The sequence below is a fragment of the Theileria equi genome (assembly GCF_000342415.1).
Source record: "Theileria equi strain WA chromosome 4 map unlocalized gcontig_1105316255039, whole genome shotgun sequence".
NCBI lineage: Eukaryota > Apicomplexa > Aconoidasida > Piroplasmida > Theileriidae > Theileria > Theileria equi.
In genome coordinates this window covers 667,507-692,659 of record NW_004668229.1, presented here as the reverse complement: position 1 = coordinate 692,659, position 25,153 = coordinate 667,507, and the positions used below count along the sequence as shown (strand labels likewise).

Here is a 25,153-nt window from a genome sequence, read left to right as displayed (position 1 = left end):
AAGCCCATTTTTAAAGTACATACTTGTGCAAAAATCTCTTGTGAAATTCGCTGCGAACCACATCGTTGATAAATCTGTAGAGATCATGAATATAGATGAGTAAAACAAACTCTGGTTTCTCCTTTACTTCCCTCCGTGGGTTCTTGAAGACGACATCCTCGTCCCAGCGACTAGCTTGCGACGTTATATTTAAAAGTGGATTTTGACTCAAGATTTTTTCACGATGTTCCTGTGACTGTAATTGTTCTTGTTGTTCCTTTAGACGTATCTCTTCCTTCTCCTTTTTAATCTTTTCCAATTCCCGCAAAAGAATGGCTTCTTCGTCATCTTCATCATCAACTGCAGCCTCATCCACATAGTCGTCCTCATCTTCTGGAAATGCGTTAATGTCCTGATTCAAGAGCTTTGTAGCATCTTCTAGTGACAAAAAGTTTTTGGTAACTCCGACCTTTTCTTCAATTAAGGCTTTAGTCTTATGTGCAGCTTCTGTTGATTCCAACTTTTCTCGGAGTATACGCTTCTGCTCGTTGGCCTTTTGTACTTTTGTCCCCTCAGAGGTCTCTATAGATATCGGAGCTCTCCTTTTAAGCTCCTTATGCGATGGTAAATCCTTGCTGGAAACCGCTGCGGTCCCGCTGTGTGCTGTATAAGTCGTTATTACAACGTCGAACAAACTTACCGTCTGGAGCGCGACCAATCGCAGTGTACCAAGTAGGTCTGTGCGCTGTTGACATTTTGGTCACAAAAACTTAATGGAAACTGGTCGTTGCCCCTCTACCGCTGGGGAAGGAACTCAACTTGGGCCCATGAAAATTCCTAGGCTCACAGTTGATGCTTTACCCACAAAAATAATTTGTTAACCCCAAATAGTGACGTATTTGCGCTGTTTGCGGTCTATCGCATCTTATTTCTTGGATTCTATCATGGATTAGTTAATGGTCCACAATTATAGCTTTAAAAGGCATGGCTAACGTTTTGAAGGACTCCAAGGTTCTCTATCGCAAGCTCTTTGGAGCAAAGGATGAAAAGGTGAGTTCATAACTCTACATCTCGTCAACAACATTCACAGAAGAAGCATTCCTATGCCAAAAGGAACATCAAGAAGAACAAGGGCATTTTAGACGATGCTAAAAAGGCCGTAGAGTACAGTTCAATCATCCTTCCTAACGAAAGTGGATATATAAAGACGGAAGGGGATGAAAAATCATATCAGATAAGCCAAGCCAAGCTGTTGTCCAAGGCTGATCTTGGAACCAGAAAAAAGGTTTGCCCATTCTCCAGTTATTCAGCTCCTTAGGTGATCCAACTCGATTTAACTCATGGGCCATACATGGCTGATTACACACAGAATGGAAGATACATGCTACTTGGTGGAGGAAAAGGTCAATTATCTCTTATTTGCACCCAAAGTTTGAAGAACTACTTTGATATTTGCGTATGTTTTGTGAATGGTTCACATTCTTCTTCAGGTTAAGGAAACGATAAGAGACGTAAAAGTGTTGCATAATCATACCATGCTTGCTGTTGCCCAAAAAAAGTATGTGCATATCTACGACAATCAGGGCTCTGAGGTTTACTGTCTACGCGACAGAATGTTGACCTATAAGCTAGAGTATTTGTACTACCACTATCTAATGGTTGGTATTGGGGAATTTGGAGAATTGTCTTACCAGGATGTTTCTACCGGAGAAGTAGTTGCAAAACATCACACTAAAAAGGGAGCTTGCCATGTAATGTGCCAAAACAAGAACAATGCTGTCATTCACCTTGGACATAATGATGGAACTGTTTCCCTCTGGGTGCCAAATTTGGCCAAGGCTCCAGTTACAATGTTAGCCCACAAAGGACCCGTTTCAAGTCTTGGGGTTTATGGAAACTACATGGTTTCCTCGGGATTTGATGGGTTCTGGAAAATTTGGGATCTGAGAAAATATAATGAAGCTATTCGAAAAAATTACGTTGGCTCAAAACCACCATCGTCCATCACAATTAGCCAAACTGGAATATTATCAATGGCTCTTGGTGGAAGAGTCGAGTTTTATACTTTGTTTACGGAAAATGCAGTCAAGGAACCTAGCCTATATCTAAGGCATCAGTTTCAATCGCAGGTATGTTGAAAAATTATACAAAACATCAATATTCAGGAAGTAAAGTCAATCGCATTTCAACCATTTGAAGACATGTGTACCGTTGGAACGACGTTTGGAATATCAACACTAATTGTTCCAGGCTCTGGATTCGCCAATTTTGATGCCCTCGAACAAAATCCATACGAAACCGGAAAGGTGTGTTATTTTCCATATATCCATATTGTCTCTGCATTCTCAAAAACATGTAGGTATCGAGAGACCGCGAAGTGCAACGTCTGCTGGAAAAGTTACCTCCAGATTCCATTACTCTTGCAACCCAAGCTATCGGAAGTTACTCTCGCGACCTATCTATCGATACACCAGAGGAGGAAAGAGCTCCTGAACCTTCAAAGAAGCACAAGACCCGAGGAAAGTCTAGCAAGAAATCTACCAAGGCTAAGGTTTGTCTATTTTTCCAATCTTATATCTACCTCCACACGGATCTTGTGATATCTTGGACATTTTCTTGTAGCAATGTCCATATAGCACTATATGTATCCTGAAACTGCAGGGTGTCGTCATGACGCTCGTTATTGCTCATTTAATTCACTCATTTTATAGGCTGATAAATACTCCAAGGTCTTCAAGAGGCGCCAGCAGGCGATATCAGACCGTATAAAGAACATAGAGAAGGAGCAATTGCCTGTAAAGGAGGCTCGCGAAAAGATTTTCAATGACATGACCTCTGGGAAGAAACTCAAGGGGCCGGTAAAGGGTGCTGCACTATCCAGATATTTCGCAAAGAAACACTAAATATCTTACATATATACATCCGTATATCCTTTCAACATGATCCTTTCTGACGAAATCACAACCGCAAATATCGCAGACCATCTGGTACGGATGTGTAGCGTCTGTGCGTCAAAAAACGACAACAATCACACTCTTGTACAGAAACAACGCCTAAATGGGACTTTTCGCTGGCCGTTACTACAGGAACTTTTAAGTCGTCTAGAATCTGCCGGGAATAACACGAAAGAGATCGTAGCAATCAACAAATGGTTCAAAGAAGAGTTGGAGAGGCTCGTTGGGAGCGAGAAGGAGGATGAAGACTCCAGAAAAGTGTCTGTAGCCCAAAGTTTGCTAGATTTAGTCGCTATGAAGAGTAACTTTACGACAAACAGCGAGGAAGAAATCTTCATACACACCGCCCAGTACGTAAAGGATGAAGTTTTCCAAATTAAAAAGGGCTGCGAGATAGAAAACAAGTCAACCTTCTCATTCGGTTAGTTTGTGGCTCCATAGGTTCTTATTCCGTTTCACTTGACCATTCATTCATGCCATGTGCAGATTTGGCTGTTACGGTTCCCTACTACAAATGCCACAATGCCTCCGCAGCGCTCGTGGATGAGGCAATAAATGACAAAATATTGAGGTTTGCGAACCTCTTTAAGGAGTTTTGCAACTCAAAGGGACTCCAGTGCGAATTCAAGCCTCTGAGAACCGACAGCGAGGTTTGTCTATTTACGTCTATCATTCATAATCTCTACAGACGGATGTAACGGTATATGGAAGAATTGGAGCAGAAGGAGAAAGTGGAATTGATATTCTCAACGTCACTCTCCAGGGTAATTTTTGCTACTAACGCTCAAAATGTGCAGGAAGTACAACTAATGATTTCGGAGTAAGGGCGCAAATTGAAAATTTAGTACGTTTTGTTTCTCATCTTTACATCCATTCAGCACCAAATTGAGGAGCTCTGTCTATTTCCAGGGCAAATGGTAGGTTTTTCTCCATCAAATAAATCCTCTCAGGCCGCTGTAACCGGACGCTGTTTCGAGGATAACTTTGGAGTTCGCTACGTTACTAGCAATATACGTGAGTCTGGTCTCTTGTAGCCACAAAAACATGTAGGATGTGGAATTCCGGTAGATGAACCAGTCACTACTCTAGCTGCGCAAAACAAGGTTTGCTTCTATACTATGTGTATTTCCTACTGTACCATCCACATACATCTGTCCGCAGTTTAAAAACGAGAACATTCACATTTCGGTGATACGTGGAGCTCTTCTTACTGAGAATTTGGAGCAAACAAACTTCCGTTGGTCTTGTTCATTATCCTATAAAGCTATTCAGAATATGTCTTTCACAAGCTAAAGAGGGATAAACCGCATGTTGTATTCTTCATGGGACCCTTTGTTAGTGTCAACCAAATGGCCGTAAGTTTTTATACCCTGTGTTTATTCGGGTATAGGTTGAGGGGTATGGAATATCGCGATTGGGAGACTTGACATTTTTGTACTCCAAATTCCTCAAGGACCTGTCTAATGTCGCTCAATTTGGTCCAATGAGTAATACCAAATTTGTAATCGTTCCTCACTGCTATGATGGTATGTTTTTTTACTCTATATAATGGCTATCCTTAGTCCTGCTGAGCTATCCTCTCCCACAACCACCACTAAATTGTGCATCAAGTCCTCTATACAAGAAAGAATTTCCAGAGAATATAATTTTCCTTTCAAACCCAGGAACTATAAGCATCAATGGAATCCTCTTTGGAGTTACATCTTGCGATGTAATCTCAGGAATCGGTACGCCTCTTGTATGCACATACACACTTCAACATTTAGAAAAAAACATGGTATGCAAGCCAAAAGAGGATTCAGTGCGACTCATCTGCCAACAATTATTGCAACAGCGTTCTCTCTTTCCCAGCTATCCGGCATCAAAGCTTCCAGCTGAATATGCAGTCGATCATTCGATGCTCCGTCAGTTGGAGTTTTCAAACGAAACAATCCCAGACATTGTGCTGTTCTCAAGTTCAGCAAAATCGGAGCCTTTTGTCGAATTTACAAATCACAGGGCGTTTATAAGCTGCCACAACGTCATGGTCCCAAAGAACCAAACTGTGCAGTCAGTAACGGAGATTTATGTCACACCTCAAACCGATGTTGGAGGACTTATTGTACCAATGGATATCGATAAGAGGGTCTCACTCGCAGTTAGCATTCTACAGGAATGAGTCAGCAAGATGCAGTATCGAACAATCTACTCTAGACATCATCTACTCCACATACGTAACATTCCAATGGATTTTCAGTCACAGATTTGCTATCCTGGGAATGTATAATGTCGCAATTAGGAACAAGTACGGAGAATAGAAAAATATCGGAGGGGTACCTAGAAGAATGTCTGGTTGGAGGTGTCGCGCAACAGATGGTTGGAACACACACTTTTTTTTAAAATGCGGCATTTGTAATCGCAACTTTAAACTTTTATCTCATCATCTTACGCCAATAATTCTAATGTTTGTGCGTTTGTGCCCATTTGGTAAAGTCAATCGAAGGCCAAGTTCTTGTCCTACCGTTTCTCGTTTGCAGGTCTCAAGCAAATCTACTCCTTGAAACTCTCGAGTAAATGACAGAAAATGACTCAAATCTCCAAAGCACATCTGCAGATGACGGCTCAACAGCAAGTGTAGAAGCCAAAGCCAACGATGTCGAAGATGAAGAGCAAAAGTCCGCAGGACACCCCGTAAACTCTCTACCCATGAGCTGCAGAAGAGTTAAACTTTACGAGATTGGCTCTAGCACCGTAAGTTTAGAGTAACCACGGAAATGCCATACACAGGAATCCTGGGTTGATAAGGGGACTGGATTTTGCCATTTTGAAGGAGGTGAAGATGGAGATAATCCAAAACTTGTCGTGGATATCGAATTTGATGGGATAAAATCTGTGGTTTCCACATATATTCGGGATAATTCCGATTACTCGTCACAGAATGGTAAGTAGAATGTGCAATGAAGTCCATAATGTGAAGAAGAGGAACATACATTGGTATGTTCCATCAAGGGAAGCCTATAGAGCTGGATGTTTATGGATGCCGTTCATCCATACTGATCATTCTTCTCACACCAGTTGAGAGTTGGGAGTAGGATGAAGATTCTGGCATTGCTATGGACGGTATGTTTGGTAAGACTATGTAGCGCAGGCTTTTGGTGCTGTTTTGGAGGAGGTACTACAGATGACAATGATCCTCCTCAAGTTACTAGTACTCCACCTAAACCTTCTACTCCCATTACTCTTGACCTTTCTGACCCTGATAAATCAAAAATAAATGTATACAAAGAGGAGGATGGAGTAAAGTTCGAAGATTACAGTCCAAAGGAAGATTATCATATATCCTCTGTTGTTGATAGCGGCGGAGAGATTTGGAAGGCTGAAGGAGCCAATGAGAAGTCTACATTTGTACAATCTCATACAAAAGGTTCTACTCTCATTACCATAGGGATAAAGAACGGTAACAATTATACTGGCAAGTACTTTCAAAAAGCTGCTACGGATGGAGTATGGCATTGTCTCACACAAGGAGACTTTTTAAATAAGCTAAATGAAATGAGAAAGTCTGGATCACCTCCTAATCCTTCTTCGCATCCTTCTACTCAATCTAAATAGTGACTCCTTACTCCCTATGGATATAATGCAGTATGTTCTCCCTACCCTTGGTAGGTGGTAGAGACTCTCCCCTCTAGACTACTCTCTTGTTGGTATACTGGAATGATAAGATCACGAAACTAAAAGGTCACTATGGATGAAAATATGATCCTTTTCTTCACAATGCATTTTTATTCCATATCATCAACACACAAATTTACAGAATCAATAATAATATGGCATGAAGGAAATGACACTCGTTTGTATCGTGCTTTATCGTTTCAGAATATTTTGGGACATAATGCCTGTTGGGCATATATCCGCAAATTTCTTGATGAGAGCATGTTACAGTCGAGTACATCAGAAAGTGGATCAAGTTCTCAAACTAAAGAATCAACTTCTTATCGGATGCTACCTTCCCCGAGTGCGGCAACAATTCAAAAGTTGGATTCTACCCTCGATACTTTGATTTGTCAAAATGGAATTTCTGATGCCTTGTACTTGGATTTATTGGAAAAAAAGTGGTTAAAAGAATTATTTGAGTTTATGAACAAAAGTATAGAAAATGAAGAATTGACTTGGATACCATCTATCGCATCTATACTGTTGCGCATGGTCTTGAATTGGTGTGGGAGTCTGGAGCTTATGTTAGTCTTTGTTTCAGACGAAATTTTCTTCGATCTCCTACGAGCGTTTGAGTATGATTCTGAGCTTTTGTCTCAAAATATTCGCATGAATCATGTCAAATTCTTTCAAGAATTTGTGAAGCATCATGATATTGTTCCTCTAAAAAATTCTACATTTTATCAATTGATCCATGCCAACTATCGCATGAATTATTTAAAGGATGTCGTTTTGCCAAGACATTTGGATGAATTTTCAATCCAACGTATGAATTCAACAATTTACTCAAACATGACGGAAATAATGGGTGTTATTCTTACAGAAGAATGTACATTTTTTGAAGCACTTAGGGCAAAATTATCGCAAAGTTATATGGCGGCTCTCCTTCTGCGTGAGCTCCTGGTAGTGGCACGTGGCAATAATATCCTATCTCAACCAGATAGGAATTCTCTAATTTTAATGGTTAGACACTATCAGCTATTGAATGAACTAACTGGTTACTTGGATCAAACTGCCAACGCATGCCAAGATTTTGAAAAAAACATGCGGCCTATTAACACAAAGGCGGAGCAAGAATATGTTGAAATTAAAAAGATGCTATATAAAAAGAGGGAGACTCCAGAAGATAGTGACAACTCCACTCTGTATCGTCCAAATTTATTGTCTACTTGTCGACATAAATTGGTTGAACCCACTTCTCTTGCAATAGAGATATTTTATATATGCATGGAAATATTTCCAGCAATAGTAAGGGCGGCAGTGTTTACAGATGCTGAATCTGGAACCCCAAAGCTTCTAATGGCTTTATGCGGTACCCTTGTAAGGATACCAGACTGCTTGCAAGCCAAGGAGATTATAATGAGACTTTTAGACCCAAAGAGTATGGATTTGCCTGAAAAGGATGAAATGTGTAGATTATTCTATGACAAGGGTGTCCTAGACTATATGTTAAATATGGTCTATGTGGATGACTCTGAAGAAGCACCTGAAAGTAGTAACCATAACGGTTACGTAAGAAAACGTAAATCCAGCAGAATATCACGCTCTTCGGAATCTGTGCATATTATGGAAATCCTATCTCTCTGTGCAAGGGAACACCGGCATCGGTTCAAACTACGCATGCAAAGCCAAAATATACCTCTTAAAATAATGCAGCGTACGCTTGAACCGTTTGATAAGTTCTTGGCTGTAGGAGCGCTAAAATTCTTGCGAGTTTGCATACAAATGAAGGTAAGTTTTTTTTAAAACCCATAAATGGTAATCATTTAGGACTCTCTCGTGGAAAGGCATATTATCAAAAATAATGTGTTAAGGTCGGTGTTGTGGATATTGAACCATCATGTGAGTGGATCTCAGGGAAGCGTTCTGGAAAGCATTTGTCTGAGTATACTAAGCGCAATAGAATGTGGAAGCATGGACAATCTCATCGTCTGGCTATTTGACGATCAATTCTGCTCAAAGATACTCTCCAAACTAAAGGAAACGCGCTCATATAGTATTATCGCTACCCTGGAGAAGAGTCGTAATAATCTCAAGAGTATAACAATCACAAAAAGAAAGTATAGCGACCCTAATGCGTGGTTCGAGGAAGATGACGATACTTGTACTAGTAACAAGAGGTCATCTCCCGTTACAAATAGGATAGTTGAAGGTTACGATGATGTGAATGAGGACTTTCCCAGCATCACCAAAAGCGTTGAACCGGAAGACGACCCATGGATGCCACTAAGGAAAAGGGCTAGCCATGAAAATAAAAAGGAAGAAAAGTTTGTCTTTAACCTACAACCACGGAAGATTACTGTAAAACTAAAATCCGATCAAGGTACGCTTTATTCTGCCTCCACGATTGCTCATTCATTCATCCGCTACACCAATTTATAGGTGACAAAGCCCCTAGTGGCGGCGATTCTTTGGCCAACGAGTTCGTGTCAGACACAGAAGACTCTGAATAACGGCGTTTTTGCCTTTAATTTGTAGCATCTGTAAACTCAGTCACCACAATGTCTATTCATGTGCCATACACATTATGTCTTTTGTACTCTTGAAAAACAGAAATGGAGAATATACTGTCTCTAAACTCTCCTTTGACTCTGGAATCGATGCGATAGGCGCCGAGGATGGGCGCGAACCTGACGCTACGATCGGAAACCTGGAATTCCTTGACCCAGGCGTCGTAATTGCTGGACTGGCTGAATCTTGCGGTATAAATGATGAGGAATCTGCAAATCTCCTAAATGGAAGCTGTAAAATATCCGATTTGGCGCCCCTGAGTTACTCTGTAAGTCATTCTCGCCAAAAAATCTCATTTCCTGCAGATTCTCGTCAAGGAATCCGAAAAGGTCATTCATGGCGACTATTACCACTACAAGCTGCAGAATGGGTACGTTTTGTGCATCCACATGGCCACTGGGCCACGTTTCTGTCTTTTTTTATACCCACTCATTCTGTGTTACTTGTCCATTTCTGGGCATTCCTGCAGTTAATTCAGAGTCTTGTTGCGGCAGATAAAAGCTCCAGCAGTCAGTAGGACGAGTGAATAGCCCAGAAAGCCCCTCACATGTGGTCACTGGATGAGCTCCATTGAATCCATTATCTCCAGTAAACACGAGCATGCAGGGTAGTCATCTTCGGTCTAAATGAAACACATCAAGTGGTAAAGTCAATGGAGCTGGAATTTGATGTAGAGGTCATACTGAACCAAAATGTGCTCTCGGCAATACGCACAAATTCACGCGGTAAACGCAAAAGAACGAAAAAAGGAGAAGATACGCACGTTTGTACAATTAAAGTTGGCAATGTTGAGCACGAAATACACCTGACTGAACATGTTGTAAAGTGTAGGTTTCCTCATAAATTTTGCATGCACGTGTCCCATTCCTCCTCCAAAATTTTGTCTCTTGGACACTTTGTGTTGGACACTCGAATTTTACCACTCACAAAACAGTCGTAATAAACATCTATAGATGAACTAATAGAACTAAATGAACACCTCGTTGATGAACCAAGGTTACTCTTGTCAAAAGTAAGTGTAATAACACTCTAAATAATGTCCTAGGAGGGATGGATCGCAATGTTGTTAGACAAGCACAAGACGCTCTGGCATAAGCGAGAAAATCGCGAATTTATGAAACAGTTAAAAAAGTAGATGGATCTATTACATAGATAAGTAATAAAGCTCTATTTTGGATGTATAAGCAAGCATGCTCTCTCTGCAGATTAGGGTATGGCATAATTTTGGAAGTCAACCTGGGTCTCCGCGATCCCATCGGAATTCTCATCTTTCGCTTACATTACCGTGGCTATATGAGGATACTTACTTCCTATATCAAGGAGTTTCAAGAGCTATATCAGCTGGGATGGTTTCTACTGCCAATAACCTCTGTCTGCTGGGTGAGCAATGAATGGCTAGTATTCGCACATTATGAAAGCCAAGAGGAGGAGGAAGAACGAAGAGTTGGTTAATTCAAATTTGCAGGTCCAAATGTTCCAGACGATAAATGAGACCAGGGAAATAGTTGATATCCATATAAGATGAAGAGTCAAATCCCTTGTGATTAAAAATAAAAAATGAGACTGAGAAGGAGTCTTTTCAGATGGGTCAATGGTTTCATCAAAATTGCTGGCATAATTTACGCCTATAAAGTCACAGAACATGAAAGACAGCGAGATGACAAGCTTCTCTCTGTTAGACAAATCTATAAGGAACGGTATGAGACAGGGATGAAAGAACACCCTCAGGAGAGTTCCAACGGTCTGTATAACAAGACGAGGTGAATAATACGGCACAACCACTATGACCTTGCCTAGCAATCTTACCTTTGTTGGTTCACTGCTGTTAGTGCTGGTACTAGCACCAGTAGTAGTATTCTCCTGGCTTTGCTTCTTATTTTTCTCTTCTACGGCCTTCTTTTCCTCCTCTTTGACACGCTCGTCATACCTAATGTGGAGATAGGTGACCCAGAAGGCTGTGAAAATTCCGACGACTACTCTGACTCCATAGCACAGGGTCGCGCACAATCTCATCTGAGGAATGCTACTGGTACCTATAATGTGCTCCATGATTAGTTGGAACAGTCCCATGGAGATAGACCCAAACGGGTAGCCGGAATAGAGAGTTGAAGCTGCAGAATTTAGGAATAGCTTTGATGTCATAAACGTGGACACCTGAAGGACAGGCGCTTCAAGAATTCCAACTATTCCACAAAGAATGATGAAGATAATCTTGGCTATTTGTCCATTACCAAAACATATGACTGGGACGAACATGACCAGAGTAGGGATCAGTAGCCAGAAGCAAATTACCAAGGCACTGAAGCTCATTTTCAGGCGAATGAGAGATACGATAGTAGAGATGGAACCAGCAATAATATACGACGAGTAACATTTAGCGGCAATGTTCTCGCTATGTAGGACACTTTCAATAAGCAGAGTAACACCGGTAACAGGTGCCATGCAGTAGGCAACCAACACTAAGACACACCTGCGGGTGCTATGGACCACCTTTCTAAAACATTCATATGCATTTTTCTTCCTATCCTCCATTGCCTTCTTTGACCTGGCTATTGCCATACGAAGTCTTGACGAGGATACCCACATCGTGCCCGGGTAAGGACGGTGCTTCTTCACTTTCTCACCTTTTATGTGTCTTTTATCTCTATTCCTTCATAAACTAGGCCATTTTATCCGTGGCGGCCCCTCATTGCTAAATCGTAAGGTTTGAGACTGGTCCTGTAAAACCCCCCACAAATAGGGGCTGAGACGGAACACCCTTTATTCTTCTTGATATATGTTAACTCGATAAATATTGGACTCTTTGTTTTCCTTGACCATGTATTGTTGTAATTTATTGACTAGACAGTACATGTCAGACGAGACAGGAGGATAGTACCTTTGACTTCTCTAACCAGAATTATTCTTCCAAGCATATAGACAGGTATAGACATTCGTATAAGAGATTATGCTTTGAGAATGATGGTAGATAAAGGGGATAGAACCCCGGAAGTCCATGCCCATCACTTTTGGGAGAGTGAACCTTCCCTCACTCTGAAAAAGACACTTACGCCGGATGGCAAAAAGTTTCGCTATTTTGATGATAAGGGAATCTTCAGCTTTGTATTTTTCATATGGGCATATAAATGGATCAAGGCCACTGCAGAAAAGTACTTTGACCCTTATATGCTCCACCCACTTCCATTCGCTGATCAGATACTCTACTGGCAACCAATTCTTTCTAAGCATACCAGTGATGGGATAGCCAGTATTGAGACTTTTGAGTCTCTTGGAGAAGAAAAGAAAAAAGGTGCCAAGAAGCCAGTCAAACACATTCTGGCAAGGGCCATTTGGCTAACCTTTTGGAAGAGGTTGGTTGGTATTATAGTGGGCGTAATGGTAATGAATGGTATCGGAATGACAGTTGCACTCTTTCTCCATAAACTTCTGGGTTTACTACCAAAAAAAGGTTTCAAACTCATTACACTACTCTCTCTAGCATTCTCTATCATCGCTGTTGAGTTATTCAAGGACGTTTGCATGGACCACATCAACTACTACGTGCAAAGACTTGCCATTATAATGGACTCTTCTATCCGTATTACAATTTTTCAGCATGGACTCTGTTACAGAAGGAGTCTGTTTGGGCATCTCTCTGACAACCCTGACGCTTGCAAGAGCATCATTCATGGTTGTTCTGGAGAGGATAAATGTTCCAACGACCCATTCTTGTGCCGGGCAAGGCGTTACAAGAACAATGAGGTCGTTCCCAAAATATATCCTCTAGTGCTAAACGACTCGTACTACATTCCCTTCTTTGTGGAATTCATTACGGGTATGATTGACTTTTTGACTGCGTTCATCTACGGCATGATTCTCATGAACAGCCAATTTCATGTCAAATCTTTGAACATTTTATCGGTCTCCCTTTCCTTTGTTGTATGCATGGTTGTTGTGGAGATTACAAATGGTTTCCTCATGAGGTACTACTTGGGTATCAGGGATCACAAAATTGCAAGGGCCAATGAGGTCATTGTCTCTTCATTGAAGCTGGTTGAGACAATGTCACTGGATGACATCGGTCATAATATGATAACTGAGACTAGAAACGACGAGCTAGTGTTGGTATTCATCCGTTTCTTTTTATCACTCGTCAACAAGGTTTTCATGACATCTATCATGTGTGTGAACATTATCATCTTGGTCACTGACTTTGTCGGACAAGTTAAGGACGCCACCAACGTTGAGAGCATTGATCCTTCGGGACTCTTGGCATCCATCTTTGTTATTATGAAGATCATTGGCCCATTGTATTTGGTGCCTGTGAAATTGAGATTGTTAACATGTGCTTTAAATTCGTTCTTAAGAGTAGAACGTTTCTTCAGAACTTGTTCTCCAAACTTTTATCTTCCGGATAACAAGTTTACTGGGGATACTCCTTTGCCAGAGGCACTACCTGGTGAAGAGAAGACACTGCCAAAAGGCCTAGTTGTGATGTTCAAGAAGGCCTCCTTTGCGTGGGTAAATAGCAGGAAGGATCTTCTAGACAATACTGGTGTTACTTGTCTGAGAGACCTTGACTTTGTCCTCAACACTGGTGACCTTGCCATCATTACTGGTGCTCAAGGTTCTGGTAAGACCAACTTTGTCAAGGCTATCCTTGGTGACATGACTCTTGTTGAAGGATCAATGGCTGCACTGCCTCTATCTACCAACATGCCAATATTCTATGCTTCTCAGGATGTCTGGCTACAAAAGGGTACCATTAAGTCTAACATTACTTTTGGTCACATATTTGATGAGGATATCTACAAGACAGTTCTGAAGGCTATTGAACTTGAGCATGACATATCCACTTGGGAAGGAGGTGACATGCGTAAGATTTCTGAACATGGTTACTCTCTCAGTGGAGGTCAGAGAGTCAGAGTTGGGCTTGCCCGTGCCATTTACGCCTACCTCATCTTTAGCGAGACTAATAGAGAAAGCGCATCTGACCATTCCTTCCTTGTAGTACTGGATGACTGTTTCACTGGACTAGACCCGTTTGTGGCGAGGACAATCTTTAGGAATCTCTTTAGTGTTAATGGTGGACTATTGACAAAGGGTGATGTTGCCACAGTACTAACCATCTCAAGGCGTATTTTGGAAGCTTGTGTATCATCCGAGTCATCGGAGTCATTCCCAGATGCTCCGATGTACGCATTGAGGAATGAGACTCTTATCCAAGAAAACAAACTCAAGTCTTTGATAGAGCATGAAGTTGGTCATATTGAGCCTCCAAAACCTTCTTTCGATAGAGTGAAGCTTTCATCTGTATCACGTGATATCCTCAAAAGATGCAGTTCGGATGATTTTACCAAACTTGGACGAAGGAGGTCTACGGAGTCTAGATATTCCGACTCTCCAACAGTTCAGATGTTATATGATAGGATCAACTTTAAACGTGGAAAGAACAAGAACTTCAAACCATACAAGGTTTATTTCCGTGCGGCGGGTTGGTCCATTATGCTCTTCTTTATACTTACGTTTACCTTTGCAACATTGGATAGTACAAAATTTGTAATTACCTCAAAGATATCCGACTCTATCCTTGATTATGCTAATGAACATGATGGAGAAACAGTGTCACTGGAGGATGTTAAAGAATACTGTATTAAGGCATTACAATGGGTTGTTGTTCTTTCCATCGCTGTCATGATCGGAGCTTTCTTCCGTATAGTTGCCATGACAAAGGCCTCTTTTAATGTATCTAGGAGAATCCACGAATATTGCATTGACTCTGTTTTTACCAATAATTCTGCAGCATTGGCAATAAAGAAGTCTTTGGGTTGTGTAATCACATTCTTCTACAATGAGACGCTCTACATTGACACTGAGATTAGCCATTTCGTCCACGACTCATCAGTTTTGTCGATTGAGACTGTGGTCCATACGTTGACACTCTTCTTCATGATGCCGTGGTCTACTCCAATTGCTGTTATACTTTGCTTCATCATTCTGAGGTACTTTGTTTACTATTTTGTCAAGTCATGCAAGCACTCATATCTTGCTTCCATGGAATCTTTTAGTCAAATCAATGCCATAATTGAGACGGCTATAGTTGGATCACCTATATATCGCAGTTTTAAAAAGGAATGGGAGTTGATACATAGCATGTTTGAACATATAGACTATAACCTGAGGTGCGATTACCTAACCTATTCTGCAATGTTTGGTACTTCTATCGCCTTCAAGTGTCTACTCGCGCCATTGGCGCTATTCATTCTCTTCTTCCCTATCATCCGCTCACGTTATTTTGGCGTGGAGATCAAGGTTGGTTATTATGCCATGGCATATTCTGTCTTCTTGAGTCTGACTGGCACATTTTCCAATTTCCTCAGACTTTATTGCTATCTAGAACTTTACATGGGATCAATCAGGAGGTTCGAAAATTTTGTCCTTCCTGGTGCAGAGGTCAAGTTTAAAAAGAAAAGGAACATTCATCAGACCGATGTTATTGTTGATCGTTCTGCATCAATTGGAGATGAAAGCCCATCCGATGAAAATATTAAGGACTCCCTTCGTAGAAGACGTTATAATGAGCATGCCAAGAGAAGAGCTGCTAGATGTACTAGTCTCAGAATGTTATTCTTTAAGCACCAGGTTAATATACTTGACATTTCCAAGTATGCAGTTCCAGGTCAAGTCAGAGTACAGCTAAGAGATGTCAGTGTACATGTGACGTCTGGCAAGTCTAAGGAGAAGCATGCCATTCTCAAGAATGTTACTTGTTCAGCTCACACTTCTGATATTGTCGGTATTGTTGGTAGAACTGGTGCAGGAAAGTCTACTATGTTGTCAGTACTTCAGAACCTTGCGGAGAACAGAGGTGGTTCTGTCCTTCTAGACAGTTGTGATTTGAATGATATGCCAAAGAATGTGACTAGGCAGATTATAGGTGTTCTTCCTCAATTGCCATTTGTATTCAGGGGGTGGACTGTTCGCAGATTCATTGACCCTAGAATGTTATTTGAAGATGCTGATATTGAAACTGCCTTGGATAGTTGTGGCTTGCTAAAGTTTGTAATGAATCTTCCAGGTGGAAAGGGCCTTGACACAGTCATTATACCTGACCATTACCACAAGGATATGCCAAGGTATTACAAGAGGGTATACTATGGGCCTACTTTAAAGCCACATGAGTCTTCTGCAGACAGTGTGAACATTGACTATGGATCAGCACTGTCAAACTCACAATTACGTACACTATCAGTGGCGAGACTAGTGCTCTACAGGGAATTCTTCAAGGTTCTTTTGGTTGATGAGCCTCCAGAGGATGAACATGAGACCTCGTTCGCTACAATTGGGATCCCCATTTATGATTTAATCAAGACACATTTTGGACATTGTACAACCTTTATTGCAGCTCATGATGTGAGTATGTTACGCTTTTGCACTTCAGTTTGGGTATTCCATAATGGTTCTCTCATTAGGACCTGCAAGACTGAAGACCTTGCAAATAGTGATTCTCTATCAAAGATTATAGAGGATTGTATTTCAGAGAATAATTAACGCAGCAAGAGCTTAGTTTCAGTTTTTAATTTCAAATTCACGATTACGCTTTAATAAACGTTCCCCAAACTACTGACTTATAAGTCTATTATATCAATTTCTGGATTTCATCGTATGTTTTCTAGCTATAACCTATGGGTCTGGCAGGAGCACTATTGTGCAATGTTTATGAGGAGAGAATAGGTAGGGAATGTTTCCATGGTCCACTGATAGTAGTTATACCTGAACACTTCCATTAATTTCCACTGTATGAAACCCAGTAAAATACTGAAGCTTCATAATATTCATACAGAGCACTGTTAATATCACCTAAGTTTATCCTTTTAGACTTAATGCTTCAAATTACCTTCGGGTTTGAGTTTGATAAATATACCGGAACCATCTGGAGAAGTTATGGTTAAAATAATCCCTTCTTTCATTTCCATAATATATCCCTTTCCATTTTTGGTTGGCTTAACCTTTATGCACCTTATATATTATCCCATAACAATTTCCACTTCCCTTTTCCAATGTCTCAGTTGGTGAGTAATAAGCATGTATTAAAAATTCAAACCTCTAGCGTGTATTCGAAAAATGCAACTGTTAATTGAAAAATTATGATAAAAAACTATAGTTCGACTTTACCGATGTATTATCTTCTGTTCATTGAGTTAATCCTATCCTGTAATATACAGATTCCTTGGTGTGCTCAAATCTTGTACTTTTCGTTTTTGGAATACTTTTTATAAATTCCCTCAATTTTAGAACCATTCATAATGTCAAGAGAAATCAGCTGGAGTTCAATGGCATCCAAGGCAATTTCTCTTTGTATCATTGTATAAAAAATGTAAAATGCCGTAAACAATACGTCAAAAATAAACACTGTCGTTGCAAATGTGTATGGCAACTCAGTGTGCACATTTACAAGGTAAACACAAAATGTAGATAAAATCAAACGCACAATAAGCTTACGTTTGTGACTATTCAACAAACCAAAATGTAACCTCTGCGATTTTATCAAATTTGGGCCCACCAAAAGTGAATAACTTGAAAATGTTGCAGTCATATTACGAGCATTTGTGAGAAGAATGAGAGAAGCCAACGATACTTTGCATGTTTCATCATGTTCAATCGATGCACCCAGGGCAAGAGTGTTGTTGATAAGCATAAATGTATCGTGAAGTCTGCGAGATCTTTTATTGTATGTCGATGGATTGATAAAGTAAATAACATTCTTCCCAAGTGCGATGCATAAAAATGGGTAAAGATGGTTCAAAAGGCTCACAAAAGGGCTAATTCCCAGAATCAAAAAGACATAATCTATGGGATTTCCAACGTATCTTGACATTACCACCAGCACTTGTGCGTATTTATTGAACCGTGAAAGTGTAACCAAGGCAAGTGTAAATGATGACAAACGTACTACCAAGAAGAAAGCCAGATAAAGAGCATCCAAAAAGGGTCCAAGTAATATCCAGGTTAAAAAGGCCATAACTCCCGATGTAATTATGAGGATTATAACAATACGGAGAGTATCATATGATTCTGACTCTCCAATATTCCAAATCCCCTCAAAACCGAATATCTGACTTATATCCTTCATTTCATCGCCCTAAATTTTTGCATGAATGGATATAAATAGAAGGAAAACCTACAACAACTAGGTGATACATTACCACAAGAATGGAGCACTTTGTAACTGTGTGTATAACATGAGGGAGTGTAAGTAATACACTATGCCAAAATGAAAACACCAAATGAGAATCCAACATGTGTGGTAAATCAGCTTTGAATCCTACATTGAACATAAACATGATCTTTTGAAGCAGGTGCCTAAACTTGATGTTATCAACCAGGAAGTTTTCTGGCAGGCCATTTAATCGATCACTCGTCTGCACCCTATAAGGTATACGTTCTAAACAGGAAAAAAGTTACCCTTGAAATAGATCCTTGCTTATACGAGGCAAACTGCCGCGAAACGGAGGCGGTCTCAACTCCTGTTCCTCTTCCTTCCTTTGGTCATGCTTTTGAAACAACTCTTGCGATTTAATACCGATTGAAGAATGCCTTATCCTAGTAGCTTGTAGAAAAAAGAAGCAAAAGTTCTTTAACATAAATGGAGCAAAAGCAGTGTAATGGATGGAAGATTGCCATGCATATACCCTTATGAATAAAAAGGGCATATCTACAAAACAAATCCCAACGATTGCAGCGTACTTTCTGCAGAAATAAATGTCATTTTCAGTATTTACACCAAATGGAAGGACAGGATTCGTGTTAATCCTAGAAGATCCACTCATTGATGGGAAGCTGTACCCATGCAAAAATATCGGAGCTGCCAAAAAAATCCCACAGAAGACCTAAATATTCGTGTATTTCTGTCCCTTCAATAGATGATCTAGTAAAGCTTAAGAGATTTTTGTGTATACCAGATCATTAGATGCATTGGAGATTTCATCTCCATAGATATAAATAACAGTGACGGAAAAGTTGTAAAAGAGAAAACATACCCTGTAAAAAACGTAAGAATTTCCAACAGTAGTATAGTCTATTGAAAACTTGTGGAAAACATCTATAATATCCAGCAGGTCAAAAACAACATGAATAATCATATCAGTGTGTATTAGCCTCTCTGTTGAAATAGCGCTCATACCATATAAGTGTGTTCCAGCGCTAAATGCCAAGATTATATACATTGTAGGTGTAAGGAGGAGCAAGAGCATAATCTCCAGCGTTGCTCCACCCGGAGAGTGAATGAAGACACCCTCTGCGATAACTTGCGATGGTAAAATCCAAAAGTATATTAAAAAGGACTTTAACGTTAATATTCTGCTGTAAAGTACCCAACAGGTAGATCCCTTGTAACCGACCATCTTTGGCATTGTAGATGCAATCCAGTGGATTAGGCACAATAAGTCAAGAAATGATATATAAGCAAACCATTTTTGTGTAATGTACATATAGTGTATGAGTCCAACTGACTGGAATAAGAGAAAAAAGAGGTTTAGAAAGTACGACAGTGTCAACCAAGAGATGACCTCCAGACGCTGATCGAGAGCCTCGCCGGACGAGGGATCCAAATAGTGAGACATCACGATAATTTTCCTATAGATAGGTATATTTTAGTGCAGATTTTATGGAAATAAAATGTAGAGGATGGAACGCCTGAATATGTAAATGTGGCTGCTGTCCATAGAAGATGGTTAATTAGTATTAACAGGTTCAAATAAATCAAATGATTGGCTAAGGGTAATAAGGTGGATAGCGTTTCAATAGCAAGAACAAGATATGTAATCTAAAGGAATCTGTCCTTAGTATCTTTATGTAGATTTTCCGTTGTTATCCCTTTGGGGTTAAAGGTTTGGAGAAGGGTCCATTCATATTTACTGATCCGTAAGATACTTCCAGAGATAATCTTAAAACCATTTTCCTAGAATCTCATAATATATCCACAAGATTGTCCATTAGACCAACTACTCAGTACCCAAGTTAGTATCTAGAGTACCTCCTAGACTCCTAAACCTGTCTAACCCAGGGGTCTCCATTATATTTCGTATAGAACTTATATCCTGCAAAACAAGCCAAGGCAGATACACCAAGAACAGAAGAGACTATTCCAGTGATTACTTCCCAATCAGAAGAGGTTTTAGGAGGGGTTTTTTGAGCAGCAGACTTGGGAGGTTCAGGGGCACCAAGTTCACCTTTTTCACCCTTTTGGGCAGTAGTTACTCCAGCAGCTCCAGGTAGACCAAAAAAAAATCAGTAGTACTCCTATAGCCGCCTATATAACTAGCAGTTCGTTGAGGTCCAGGAAGAACAGGTGGAGGCGGTGATGTAGGGACATGATCTGGTATTCTCAGTAACAATGGGCATTGTCTCAGAGGTTCAGGTTTCACCTACCTCTAAGATTCGGCCTATCCTCAACTAACCAATTTCCTCCACGACCCTTCCTTTTACTCTTCTCTGTGCATTTGATCCTTATATCTATATCTTTCGGAGACATTCATTCTCAACTATATTTAAGATCCTTTAAAACTCTGAGATCCATGAGTAGTCTCCTATCTACTCCTCATCCTCCCTCACAAGTAGCTCACTGGGTGACCGTATGGAACACCCTCTAGAGATCCATGATCAGAGTCCTTCTGTACTTCATTCCTACCATCTCAAGATAGTCCAAAATAGACAACTAAACGCTGAGAATCTCCGTGTTCCCTAGTGATAGCCCATGCAGATACATCTCCAAAAGCTACGAAACCATTCTCATCCGTCGGTAGTTGAACGGCTTTCAGACCCCTTTAAGCAATCACATGGCTCATCCTAGGCTATATTCCATCCCTTGCCTTGTCAATTAACCATCTTGTCCGGAAAACACGCATATACACGTACCTGGAAGGTGTAGTTGTCTACACACTGTATTCTTTTCCCTAGTCTCAGAGCTTTTGTCCATGAATATACCGCAAACTCTCATTAAAATGTGAAATTATCCTGGAAACATGTTCCAAACTCTGCGATTTACTGTCACTTTGATCAAATCAGTCAGCTCTTACACACTTGGCTTTACAAACCAAGCATCCGCAAATCCAACCCATAAAATGGATACTGTGTAACTCAAAACTGCTCTTTGTAGCTGTGGCGTAGAAAATTTTGAGTGATGAACGCGGATGGTGCAGGGACAACAGTCACCAGGACCCTAGCAACTCCTCTTATGTCCCTAACAGATTCTCTCGTTTTCTGGTCCATTTATACGTATCTAGTTGGTATTGACATCTATAGCGGTCACTGTACGGCCACTTGGACGAATGGATGCAGAGACAGAGATGATGGCATGAAGCCAGGCGACGATGTTTGTGACCGTAACAGCCATGTATTGACGCATAAATACGGCAATCAGTAGAAATGTGTGTAGGAATCTGCAGTGTGCCAACTCAGCCAAGCAACAAGAACCCTGGAGACCAGCAAAGAGCCAACTACAGTACGGCAATAACTGCAGCAAATTCCAGCTGCTGCCACCAATTTAGGGTAAAAAGCGATACCCCAGAAGAGAAACAAGATACTGTGGCTAGCTATTGAAAATTATGTCACTAACCACACTTCCATCTTTATAATCACCGTTTCACCAAACAAAAATTCTCACCCATTACCAACCGTAGTACTGGCTCTTATCGCAAGTACTATCAACAACCATCTCTGTTTAATCAGAGAAACAAAAAACAGCCGCGCATGCGCGCATATCCAGGAGCAACTTGGCCCAGCAACTACTCTCGTGACCATCACCAGGCCAAGACCATTCGTTTGGGCGTCAAACTAACCAGAGCGATATGCCGAGGACAGCTGGTAAATGCAAATGGTTCGACCCTAAAAAGGGCTACGGGTTCATCACCCTGGACAATGGCGAGGACGTTTTTGTCCACCAGAGCGAAATCCATGCCAACGGCTTCAGGTCACTGAGAGAGGAGGAACGCGTCGAGCTGGACGTTGTCTTGGAGAACAACAAGAAGAAGGCGATCAGAGTCACTGGACCTCGTGGCGACTATGTCCGAGGAGCCGAAAGTGACGGAAGATTTCACAACTATGACGGAGGTTATAGACAAGAATTCCGGGACTTTGAACGTGGCAGAAGGTACTAGACAGCCACATTCGCACAAGTGCCTTGTAGTTGACACCCGGTGTAATTAACAAGTTGCTTGTCATTCTTCGGGGTTGTCACCGTCACTGTGTCTATTTAATATCCATTCATGTTGGCCACCTGCACAGCCTATGGCGTGCAAAGTAAACTTTTGGTCTCTAGTCTTTGTTTTTGCGCTCTACAGTGCAAGCGATGTGTCCAGTAGTGGTGGGGCTGTGTGTCGTCCGTCGCCCAGGAGCTCCTCCCTCCGCCCATCACTTAATGTTTCACTTGGCTAGCACTAGCACGCAAATCAAGAGGAATTCGTGGTAAATTCCCAATAAAGAGCTTCAAAGGGTCCCTAGAGACTTTCTAGACGTCGTTTGAAGCCAACATCGCCTTTAAAAGTCGCTTTAAGGGAAGAATATAAAGGAATCATGAGGATTCTTCAAAAACTCACAAGGCCACTCGCCTCCAAAACCGCCCAAGCCTATAGACATCATCTAGGCGCACAAGGATTTTCCACCGCAAAGATTTCACCCGCAGAAATCTCAAAACTCTTGCAAAGCCGCATCGCCGGATGGGACACTCAGGTTTGTTTAATGTGAACTAGGGAATAGTGAGCTCTAGCAGGAGCTCTGGGCGACTGCTAACGCCAGATGACCGCAGGGAGTCTCTAGAATGGCGACTCCACGAGCGAAGCGAATAGAGGAATCTTGCGAGTATACGTTAGTATAGGAGCTTTCATATTCGCATTGCCAAGTATGGAGACTGTATAACCCTGCTACAACGAGGCGTGATAGCGCCTTGGCTTAGTCTCGAGTCCATTCTCGTCGTTCTCTGAGATGCTGTCTCCTATGCCGCCCACACTTGCCAGGCTCACTCTGGTCCTGTGCTCTACATTTCGCTTGCAAAATCCTCATCATTCATGCCCATCTTCATTCCTATATACAGAAGGACGTAAAGGATGTCGGAAACGTGATTAATGTGGGAGATGGTATTGCCCGTATTTATGGTCTAAAGGAGGTCAAGGCTGGAGAGCTCGTCATGTTCTCAAGTGGAGTAGCTGGAATGGCTTTAAATCTGGAAACAGATAACATCGGTGTGGTCATTTTCGGTGACGATAGATCCATCCTTGAGGGTGATACTGTGAGGAGGACCAATCGTATTCTTGACGTTCCAGTTGGTCCAGAGATGTTGGGACGTGTCGTAGATGCGCTTGGAAAGCCAATTGATGGAAAAGGTCCCGTAGAGACCAAGCTTACTAGCAGAGTTGAGGTTCCAGCACCAGGTATCATAGACAGAAGAAGTGTGCATGAACCCATGACCACTGGTATGAAGTGCGTAGATTCACTCGTCCCAATTGGAAGGGGGCAACGTGAGCTCATCATCGGTGATAGGCAGACAGGAAAGACTGCTCTTGCTGTCGATACAATCCTTAACCAAAAGGCTGCTAATGAACTTTTGGATGAAAAGGATAGAATGTATTGCATTTACGTTGCAATTGGTCAAAAAAGATCCACTGTTGCTAGGATTCTAAAGGTTTTGGAGGAGCATGATGCTCTAAAGTATACAATTATCGTTGCAGCTACAGCTTCTGATCCAGCTCCACTGCAATTCTTGGCTCCATTCACCGGATGTGCAATGGGAGAATGGTTTAGAAACAACGGAAGACATGCTGTTATTATATACGACGATTTGTCGAAGCAGGCTACAGCCTATCGTCAAATGTCCTTGTTGTTGAGAAGGCCTCCAGGCAGAGAAGCCTATCCTGGTGACATTTTCTATCTTCACAGCAGATTGTTGGAGAGAGCCGCCAAGTTGAGTGATGCCAAGGGATCTGGAAGTCTCACTGCTCTGCCGATTATTGAAACGCAAGCTGGTGATGTCTCAGCCTACATTCCAACCAATGTCATTTCCATTACTGATGGACAAATCTTTTTGGAAAGTGAACTCTTCTACAAGGGTGTTCGTCCCGCCATCAATGTCGGTCTTTCCGTCTCTCGTGTCGGATCTGCCGCTCAATCCAAGGGAATGAAACAAGTATCTGGTACCATGAAGTTGGATTTGGCTCAATTCAGAGAAATTGCAGCCTTTGCCCAGTTCGGATCGGATTTGGATGCCGCAACTCAAAAGTTGCTCACAAGAGGTACTCTTCTCACCGAGTTACTAAAGCAAAAGCAATACGCTCCTCTCCCAATTCCACTCCAAGTCTGCATCATATACGGTGGAGTAAATGGTCTATTGGACAAAATCGATCCAAAGGATGTCATGAAATTCGAAGCACTCTTTATAGATCATTTGAACACACAACAAGCCGATCTGCTCAAGAAGATTGAGGAAGGGGGACAGTTGACTCCAGAGCTTGAAGCTAGACTCAAGCAAGTTATCGAAAATTTTATAAGCAGCAGTGATCTCAAGAAGGCATGAGATTTTACTTAACAGTTTGTTATATGAATTACAGGTACACGTTCATTTATAGGCCATCTTATACATGTCTTTACATATATACAGATTTAAAAGGGTAGTTTTAGATTTCAGGGATCAGCGGTTACACAGTCCTTGAAATAATGGCCACAAAGGGCCATGCATGCACATGGTAAGGAAGGCGCTGCGAACAACCCATCTGTTGTTGTATGTTTTTAGGTTGTTTAATGACATTTCCTATGAGAAATACATGAAAGAAATCGTCCAGTGCCTTAATTCCATGTATTTGTACTCTGTTCACAAGACAGGGGTTGGTCTATAATCTTTCGAGGGAGACCCAAAGTCAAAAGAATACCCCTTTAAATTTCCAAATTAAATCATGTTTTGCTCTCTGGTATGTTCAATATCTAAAATTCTATGACTATTACTGGATAACGCATTTGGAAGAGTCAGGTGAGCTTCCATATCTACAATG

General features: G+C 41.2%; 10 protein-coding genes across 10 annotated transcripts; 7 read left to right on the top strand and 3 right to left on the bottom strand.

Moving 5' to 3' along the window:
• Window positions 1-10: 10 nt before the first annotated feature.
• Window positions 11-734, bottom strand: BEWA_054540 (conserved hypothetical protein; the record flags this gene model as incomplete). The annotated part of the gene is made up of 2 exons (XM_004832793.1): window positions 11-642; window positions 680-734. 2 exons carry the CDS (start codon window positions 732-734, stop codon window positions 11-13), a joined length of 687 nt encoding a protein of 228 aa, XP_004832850.1.
• Window positions 735-824: 90 nt separating this feature from the next.
• BEWA_054530 (conserved hypothetical protein) lies at window positions 825-2,882 on the top strand (the record flags this gene model as incomplete). The annotated part of the gene is made up of 7 exons (XM_004832792.1): window positions 825-1,029; window positions 1,070-1,264; window positions 1,298-1,435; window positions 1,470-2,108; window positions 2,145-2,285; window positions 2,339-2,530; window positions 2,691-2,882. Exons 1-7 carry the CDS (start codon window positions 964-966, stop codon window positions 2,880-2,882), a joined length of 1,563 nt encoding a protein of 520 aa, XP_004832849.1. The 5' UTR covers window positions 825-963.
• A 36-nt stretch (window positions 2,883-2,918) lies between these two features.
• BEWA_054520 (conserved hypothetical protein) lies at window positions 2,919-5,091 on the top strand (the record flags this gene model as incomplete). Its single annotated transcript, XM_004832791.1, has 12 exons — window positions 2,919-2,966; window positions 3,024-3,354; window positions 3,420-3,583; window positions 3,622-3,697; window positions 3,731-3,777; window positions 3,812-3,947; window positions 3,984-4,036; window positions 4,095-4,170; window positions 4,206-4,288; window positions 4,324-4,459; window positions 4,496-4,660; window positions 4,700-5,091. 12 exons carry the CDS (start codon window positions 2,919-2,921, stop codon window positions 5,089-5,091), a joined length of 1,707 nt encoding a protein of 568 aa, XP_004832848.1.
• A 395-nt stretch (window positions 5,092-5,486) lies between these two features.
• On the top strand, window positions 5,487-9,008 carry BEWA_054510 (conserved hypothetical protein; the record flags this gene model as incomplete). Its single annotated transcript, XM_004832790.1, has 4 exons — window positions 5,487-5,663; window positions 5,700-5,853; window positions 6,727-8,357; window positions 8,397-9,008. The coding sequence occupies 4 exons, from the start codon at window positions 5,487-5,489 to the stop codon at window positions 9,006-9,008; spliced, it is 2,574 nt and encodes an 857-aa protein (XP_004832847.1).
• Window positions 9,009-9,148: 140 nt separating this feature from the next.
• BEWA_054500 (hypothetical protein) lies at window positions 9,149-10,303 on the top strand. Its single transcript, XM_004832789.1, has 4 exons — window positions 9,149-9,405; window positions 9,443-9,507; window positions 9,744-10,149; window positions 10,183-10,303. Exons 1-3 carry the CDS (start codon window positions 9,154-9,156, stop codon window positions 10,075-10,077), a joined length of 651 nt encoding a protein of 216 aa, XP_004832846.1. The 5' UTR covers window positions 9,149-9,153; the 3' UTR covers window positions 10,078-10,149; window positions 10,183-10,303.
• A 229-nt stretch (window positions 10,304-10,532) lies between these two features.
• Window positions 10,533-11,723, bottom strand: BEWA_054490 (conserved hypothetical protein; the record flags this gene model as incomplete). The annotated part of the gene is made up of 2 exons (XM_004832788.1): window positions 10,533-10,880; window positions 10,944-11,723. 2 exons carry the CDS (start codon window positions 11,721-11,723, stop codon window positions 10,533-10,535), a joined length of 1,128 nt encoding a protein of 375 aa, XP_004832845.1.
• Window positions 11,724-12,095: 372 nt separating this feature from the next.
• On the top strand, window positions 12,096-16,667 carry BEWA_054480 (ABC transporter, ATP-binding protein domain containing protein; the record flags this gene model as incomplete). The annotated part of the gene is made up of 1 exon (XM_004832787.1): window positions 12,096-16,667. One exon carries the CDS (start codon window positions 12,096-12,098, stop codon window positions 16,665-16,667), a length of 4,572 nt encoding a protein of 1,523 aa, XP_004832844.1.
• Window positions 16,668-17,355: 688 nt separating this feature from the next.
• Window positions 17,356-19,738, bottom strand: BEWA_054470 (conserved hypothetical protein; the record flags this gene model as incomplete). Its single annotated transcript, XM_004832786.1, has 4 exons — window positions 17,356-18,258; window positions 18,305-18,545; window positions 18,582-19,006; window positions 19,157-19,738. The coding sequence occupies 4 exons, from the start codon at window positions 19,736-19,738 to the stop codon at window positions 17,356-17,358; spliced, it is 2,151 nt and encodes a 716-aa protein (XP_004832843.1).
• Window positions 19,739-21,964: 2,226 nt separating this feature from the next.
• BEWA_054460 (cold shock protein, putative) lies at window positions 21,965-22,273 on the top strand (the record flags this gene model as incomplete). Its single annotated transcript, XM_004832785.1, has 1 exon — window positions 21,965-22,273. The coding sequence occupies one exon, from the start codon at window positions 21,965-21,967 to the stop codon at window positions 22,271-22,273; it is 309 nt and encodes a 102-aa protein (XP_004832842.1).
• A 259-nt stretch (window positions 22,274-22,532) lies between these two features.
• BEWA_054450 (ATP synthase alpha chain subunit, putative) lies at window positions 22,533-24,681 on the top strand (the record flags this gene model as incomplete). The annotated part of the gene is made up of 2 exons (XM_004832784.1): window positions 22,533-22,844; window positions 23,206-24,681. The coding sequence occupies exons 1-2, from the start codon at window positions 22,689-22,691 to the stop codon at window positions 24,679-24,681; spliced, it is 1,632 nt and encodes a 543-aa protein (XP_004832841.1). The 5' UTR covers window positions 22,533-22,688.
• Between the last annotated feature and the right edge of the window lie 472 nt (window positions 24,682-25,153).

Coding starts and splice junctions, on each gene's coding strand:
- BEWA_054500 (XM_004832789.1), top strand. CDS start 9,154: ATGTCTTTTGTACTCTTGAAAAACAGAAATGGAGAATATACTGTCTCT. Junction 9,406..9,442: donor TGGCGCCCCTGAGTTACTCT/GTAAGTCATTCT, acceptor CATTTCCTGCAG/ATTCTCGTCAAGGAATCCGA. Junction 9,508..9,743: donor CACTACAAGCTGCAGAATGG/GTACGTTTTGTG, acceptor ACGAGCATGCAG/GGTAGTCATCTTCGGTCTAA.